Source organism: Stegastes partitus, unplaced genomic scaffold, assembly GCF_000690725.1.
Source record: "Stegastes partitus isolate 25-593 unplaced genomic scaffold, Stegastes_partitus-1.0.2 Scaffold10, whole genome shotgun sequence".
Taxonomy (NCBI): Eukaryota; Metazoa; Chordata; class Actinopteri; family Pomacentridae; genus Stegastes; species Stegastes partitus.
Genome location: NW_007577741.1, coordinates 722486 through 729541, shown reverse-complemented (window position 1 = coordinate 729541; position 7056 = coordinate 722486). Strand labels below are relative to the sequence as shown.

General features: G+C 43.2%; 1 protein-coding gene across 3 annotated transcripts in view; it reads right to left on the bottom strand.

Moving 5' to 3' along the window:
* Positions 1–8: 8 nt before the first annotated feature.
* Positions 9–7056, bottom strand: part of eif4enif1 (eukaryotic translation initiation factor 4E nuclear import factor 1) — a 20355-nt gene continuing 13307 nt past the window's right edge. Inside the window, exons 10-21 of one of the 3 annotated variants that reach the window (XM_008285527.1) lie at positions 6809–6947; positions 6101–6277; positions 4655–4926; positions 3971–4045; positions 3079–3259; positions 2846–2934; positions 2445–2581; positions 2016–2097; positions 1779–1899; positions 1370–1684; positions 1052–1222; positions 9–947 (exon numbers count right to left, since the gene is read on the bottom strand). In XM_008285527.1, coding sequence (XP_008283749.1) covers positions 760–947; positions 1052–1222; positions 1370–1684; positions 1779–1899; positions 2016–2097; positions 2445–2581; positions 2846–2934; positions 3079–3259; positions 3971–4045; positions 4655–4926; positions 6101–6277; positions 6809–6947 — 1947 coding nt within the window. In that variant the 3' untranslated portion in view covers positions 9–759. The remainder of the gene's footprint in view (positions 948–1051; positions 1223–1369; positions 1685–1778; positions 1900–2015; positions 2098–2444; positions 2582–2845; positions 2935–3078; positions 3260–3970; positions 4046–4654; positions 4927–6100; positions 6278–6808; positions 6948–7056) is intronic. The other 2 variants (XM_008285536.1, XM_008285544.1) reach the window with 2 other exon arrangements.

Sequence of the window (7056 nt, the reverse complement as noted above, 5' to 3'; positions counted from 1 at the left end):
AACAAAAGTGTTTTACTCAAGAGTTTATTTATTAATTCTATTGTGCTTTTTATAACTTAGTAGCACACAAACAAACTGAATCCCAACCACCCTCAAAAACGACAGTGTGAGCAGTGCTGCCCCCCAAGTGATAAGTAGGACTGGCGAGGATACAGTTTGAAGGGAGGTGGGGGGGGAACAAAATAAACAAAAACACAAAGGCACAACCAGCTCGCTGCATCCCCGGAGGTGTCTTGAGATACTCCACTTCTACAGAAAAGGGCCACCAGTCATGCCACAAAAGGAAAGGTGGAGTATTCACAGAAGTTACAGCAGTGGCCCTTACTCCGTGTAGCTCAGAGGGAAATTAAGGTGGACACGACAAAGGAATGCTACCAGCTCTTGGTGACTTTGTCTCTCGCAGTTGTCAATTCAACTGCTGGATTGTTTCACCTTATCAAGAAAAACACCATACCTATATACACGGAGAATAAGATTCTTTCCCATGGTCTGTACAACTGGGCCTATACATTAATTATGTGCAGAGTCTAATACAAAAAGAAAAAAAAATAAATCACTCAGCTGGCAAAACAAATCTCCAACATTTGCCTCTTCAAAAGCAGTGACTTCAAGGTTGAAGACAAAGCATGGTATGGGTAGAATGTCCCCTTCTGTGCACCGTCTTTCAAATTAAAGTTCACATTTTCATGGTAACGAGGAGGTGGAGATGGGCAAAGGGAAAAAAAAAAAATCTCACATTCCAGCACAGTGTTTATTTTCTTATGGCCGGAACTCCAACTCATCTACACTTATAACCTTGGCCGGCATGGAGGGGAGTGGCTGCTCTAGCACATCTGATCCAAACCACTTGGCGAGGCCTAGAGGGGGGCTGCCCCCGTGTCGCTGGGAGCCGTTTGTCCGGTGGGGGCCTTGGCTCTGCGACTGACTGCCTGGGACGTTGGGGTGTACTGCAAGACGAGACAAAATAGTTGTAAACTTTTAGACAAACCAAAGCTTCTGTGGGGATGTAAAGCTGAGACTGCTACATGGAATCACAGTTCCTTCTACTCACTTGGTCTCTGTTGCTGAAGATGCTGCTGCATTACTGCTAACTGCATCTGAGTATTGGCTCTGGGAGGTAGAAGTGGATGTCCTGTTGCACTTAGAGGGTACAACGGTTGTCCAAGAAGGGCAGGAGGCAAGCCTTGAAGTTGTGCAAGGTCAACATGTGGTGGAAATATACCTTGTGAGTACAATTAAAGACGTCCATCAGAAATAATCAAGGTCAGAGTTTTAACATTGAGTCACTTGCAAAGAGCTTGAGCACTTCGATACTGAGAGTTTTACAAAAGCTGACAATGGTAAAAATGAGAAAAAAAAAATCACTTACCTGCTTGCACAAGAGCAGGTCCGAGCTGCTGGGGCTGGATGCCCTGCGCCAGCATTCGCTGAACCACGTTAGGGTGGAGCTGGGGAGGAGGGCGCACCATAGGTACATGGGACAGCAGCGGTACTGGGTAGATAGGACGAGGGAAGGAGGAGGATGATCCTGGAGGTACCATGGTGGGCGTATGGTGTCCAGCAGAACCAGGCCTGAGACGCTCTTGGTCCTTGCTTGGCAAGTTCTGTGAGCCAGTCTTCACGCCCCCTGACTGTGCAATGTTCCCATCCAATCCCTCCAGATATAGATTCGGGGAACTGCTGTCTGTGATCACAAAACCAAATCCTAATGTTAAAGTGCTGTATTACTTAGACTGAAGTTACAGTCAAGTTGATGCGAGTGAATCAATACTCTTTACCATCTTGAGAGTGAGCTGCCTCCTCCTTGGTCTCTGAACGACTTGATGGCTCATCTCTGCTTTTCTCTTTTGTTGCGTACATTTTGCGGATCACAGATGTGGGTGTAAATGACGGGGATAACTGGGGGAGGAAGAAAAATAAAACATTAAAACCAACAACACCAGGAGGTAAGTTCCAGGTTAATCTGTATACAGGACAAATGAAAAAAATGACTGGAGACAAAAATGTATGCTCACCATGCTGGTGACAGCATTTCCTGGAGAGTTTCTTCCAGCAGGCTGAGGGCCTGGTCCAGGGGAGCGATTAACACGCTGCGGCCTGTAGATTATAGACACACACTCTTCAGCCATACATAACTAGTAAATGCTGACCAAATTGTGTTTGAATGCATACGGTCAGTACACTGCTAAATCTAAATATGTACCCAACCATTTCCCACATTCTTTAAAAGCAAAAACCAAATTGCACTAAGCAGTACTGTGCAACACATTCAGCTACATTTGCCATCATTCCAGTTGCTGAAATTAACAGCAAAGACAAGCAGCCCAATAAAAATGTGTTCTTCAAACTGTAGGATTTGCAGATAACTGATTAGCTGAGGAGACATTCAACGATAATTTCACCATCAATACTGGACAATATTCAACATCAATCAATAAACAAACCTGTTTCGAAATGACTTGTCCTGTGGTTGTTTGTTGTAGCCCGACTGGAAAGCGTGGTGGGCATGTAGGGCAAGGTCCTGCTGGAATGCCAAAGCTTCCAGGTCTGCCTGACTCACAGGCATAGGGTGTGCCCTCATCTGGACAAACGAAAGACACACGGCCGATTCTTAACCAAAGCTTCACATGACGTGCCTTCTTCAAAAAATTATACAGGTTCAGAAACAAATGAAAGCTACACATGCATTAATGAAATTGAGTAAAACTAAAAATAGAGATTTCAGTAAGGCAGATTGGTATTTATGTGACAACTAATACGAGCTGAGGTAACGATAAGAGTCAACCCAAATCACGATTACATGTGAAATCTCTCTTCAGTAAATCCAGCCAAACATTTCAGTTACCTGTTGCTGTGCAGCAGATCCAGGACTGATAGACCTGTGTACATCAGCAAACTGTTCTGGCAGCATGGGCTGAGGACCAACAGGGAACCCTTGAGGTAAGAGGGGGAGAAGAGCTATTTAATGATCTGGTTTGGAAAGTAGATTTCATCAAGATCGATAATAACTTTCTGGACTTATTTCTAAAAATGTGATGCTTTCACTCCAGTTCCATCCTAGTTTTTCATTGAACTTACCTGCCGAAGGTTGCAACCGACTATTGAAGAAGTCAGGTGAGGGGGCCCTCTGTGGGAAGAGAGGAGGTGAAGGGCCCTTGTGTAGTAGGCCATGAAGAGGGGCAGAAGTTGGTGGGGCCTCAGAGCTGCCCAGCAGACTGCCAAGCTGTGTGGGGGACCCGCTGCGACCTCCCAACAGCTCCTGCAACATAAAAAAAATAGACATTTCCCAGAAAGTCCCCATTGACTTTAATGTTATGACGGCTACAGAGTAATATTTTTTCCCCATTAACGTCACTGTGTAAATTTACCATCTTGGAACCTTCCTCAACAGCTCTAGTAAAAAGGGTACACTCTTTGATACAGCGCTCAAGGTTGCAGTGTCTTTAGACATTTAATCTTTATAGCTTGGTTGTATTTGTTAATGTAGTGTTTAAAGATTTACACCCCTGGCTGCACATGACATTTCACTGCCTGAGGGGGAAAAAAAACAACAGAATCTGAACTGATATAACCATAACAGGTACATATACTGTTTGGTTTTCACATTCTTCCTTTAGGGCCCAGTTGACATAAGTCATTTCAGAATTTTGGCATTGTCTCAGTCGTGATGTCTCATGACATCCCTCACCAACATGGTCACCGGCTCAACTGTGCCACAAATTAATGAGCAGCTGTTGTCGAAAACCCCAAAAGAGAGCTCAGTACATGATGTTTTCCCTCCTCTGAACTTTGGCTTGCACTCAATCTGCTGCACAACACTATTTTGTCCTACATTTTGTCCCACAATTAATCTTAATATACCTTGCACCCGGCCCTCATCGTCAGTGGGAACAGAGTGGATCTGTGAAGACCTCTAGTCTGTACTGTACATTTGTCAGCATTAGCCTGAGAGGATAGTCAACATACACACCTGGAATATGTTTTTCTGCTGCTGAGGCGGTACTTGAGCATCAGAGTGTGTCACCACTGCTTGGTCTGAAGATTGCTGTATTGTCCAGGGAGAAAACAAATTGTTAGAATGCAAATACAAACAGCTTCCTTGTAAAAACACATCCCTGTGTCTCCATCCAAGTGCACATTCTGCAATGTAAAGTGAGCGGTAGGCATTTTGAAATGTGTCAACTTAAAAAATGTAGTTACCAGGTACAAAAACTGACTTTGCTGAAACCTCTACAAACCACAACACACCAAGCCCACTGACATGGATATGTACATGCAAGTCCAAATCCAAGTGTCCCACGTGCAAGCCAGTGATGCTTTTGGATTAATGTTGTTTTCTCTCATGGTTCTTTATCAAATGATCGTTGACATGATTCTCATCTCAGTTTTCACAAATGAGCTTGTTTATTTTGCACTGACTTGCACAGAGGACAGTTTTTAAACAAAATAAATGAATTCAAAATGATGCACAACACAGCAAATTTATGCCCATCATTCTCTACTTCATTTAACTTTTTTTTTGCAAAGAGTTGTCTGGGCCCAGTTTAAACGCTTGCATCACACAGGGCCACATTTTACCGTTCCATTGCAACATGCATGTTTGTCCAGTGTAAACGTGGGACAACATAAGAACGGCGTACACAGATATACTTACATTGTTTGTGTTGGTTTTGGGGTGAGTTGGCAGAGTTCCACTTGCCTTCATGCTGCTGACCAGTTTATTAAAGGCCGACATGTCCGTGTCACGTGAGCGTGGACGGACACTAGTGCCACCAGTTAAAGCCTCCTCTAAATGCTCGGCCATGAAGGGCGTACCGTTTCCCCTCTGGGGAGGCGGCACCTTTCGCACTTGTGGTTCTGAGCCAAGCTTCATTCCTTTCATCTCTCCCTCCACCTCCTCCAGTGACAGCACCACTCCAGAGTGAGCTGGGGACAAGAACAAATATGATTAGACTCTTAGCGACATCAATTTTAGTCTTAATGCATAATTTGACTTCATTTACATCTTGCATCCAACACTGCTGAGTGTTAGGACTCCCTAAAACAGAGACTCCAAAACTCTGAGGCTGCATTTTAATCTGAACAGAAATGGTGACCAAGACAGCCGTGCTTGGTTTCTGATTGCTGTTAATTGTCACTACCTGTTTCCTTATTCATCTCCCTCCTATTAAAGGTGTAGGAGTGTGATGCCTGGTGTCAGTGAGTGGTCATGTAAGAGGTGTTAGTGTAACATATATTTCATATTTCTGAAAGTGAGATAAAATACTGATCTGGATGGAAGTCAGTGTGCTTTAAAATTCAATTCGAAAATGAAAATGCATTAGTGTTGATGTAGCCTGTATGGGCCACGGGCAACAACAAAAGGTTAAGTTGTCAAATATTAAATTTCCATTTCATTTTACTTATTTAATACAATGCTACAAGAAAAAAACATGAGTTTTAAGGAGGTGCGATGGGACCAGTTTTCAGCTTGTAACTACAGGTATAGCTGAGACTCAACTGTGACTCAAAGTCCAGCTTAAGCTTTCATATCCATCTTCTCAAACACCTACAGGCTGCAAAACTATTTCCTTACTTAGAAAGTGATTTAATCTTTTGTCTGATGTTCACAAGGTAAAGACATTATACAGGAAACGGAGGACATGTGGGCTAGCACATGATTTACTGCATTTTTTTGCTGGAGCGTTCTGCACCCTGACACCGAACTCAATTAGTTATTTAATGCAATGTTAATGCTAGTCTGAACACAGTCTTAGTATCAAGGTGAGATTCAGGAAAAACAACAAGGCTGTGCCAGAGGATGTAAGATGTAGTAAAAAAAAAAAAAAGTGTTGTAAAAATAGCATGAATTTTTAAAGTTGACTGCCGTCTTTGAAGTGTAAGAACTTAGCAGGAGATGATGGGCACAGCATTAGAGAAGCAACAAAACAACTGGCACAGCGAAACTGTCAAAAAATGTCTTAAACTGATTTAGGTTTTTGTGTAAGAGGGTGTATGTGACTGAATAGGAAATGCTTGAGATTTTATTTATTTATTTTAAATCAGGCTATACTTGCACAATTACTCAACTGTGGAAATGTTTTAGTGAACTGGCACTCACTGCTTTCCCGTAGCCGAGCCTTGTTGACTGAGAGGGTGGAGAGAAGGGGCTTCAGGTCTATTTTGGCCTTGTGCAGCAGCTCCAGGATGTCCACCTTCTCTTTGCACTCTGATGATTGAATAGGTGTGAAGTATGAGGCAGGGCCTTGGCTGGGAGATGTGCAACGTGGATCAAGCCCTTCAGAGGCAAAACAGTTTTGATTTAGGGCTGCCGACACAGCGATGCAAGTCTGCCTAAGAGTGTTAACATCACCAACACGGGTGAAAATTGCAGACACATAGCATCGAGGGTAATGCAGTAAATAAGCAGGTTCAGGCTGACAGTTTATCCCAGCTTTTGTTTTTTTTCTTTTTTTAAGCTGGATGCTTCTCATGAAGCTAATAATACATCCCTAAATTGAGGTAAAGTTCAGATCAATTTATTTAAGTTGTTTTTTTAAAGATATGAAACATTATGGAAGACAGTCAACAAAGTATCCTGCTTGTTTTTTTTCCTGTGTCAGGTTTATTGAATCATCTGTAGGACTTTAAAAGCCAAGGCTTTTTTATATCTTCAACATGGAAGTCATCCTGATGACTCATTACAGCTGCTTTTAAAGAAAATGCCTCTGATTCTGAGATTTTCATGCTTCCACATGCCAAACCAAAGCTTGACCATAGAGTGCTACACAGATACAGGAAGCCCCATTAGGGAAATCAAATCACATACCTGCTAGCTTTTCCAGCTCCTCATGAGGAGTGGACCTCAAGCTGCTGGACCTGCTGCCTGATGGGCTCAGGTTACTGGAAAACCACTGACTGAAGCGGCTCGCCGATACAGGGCCCTCTCCCAAAACGTCCTCTATCATCTGCAAGACAGAAACGGGGGCCTGTGAGCCTGACTGAGAAACGCAAACATCCATAGACCTTAGGGTGCGAGAGCAAAGGTGGAACTTACATTTAGATTGCAAAATGTGC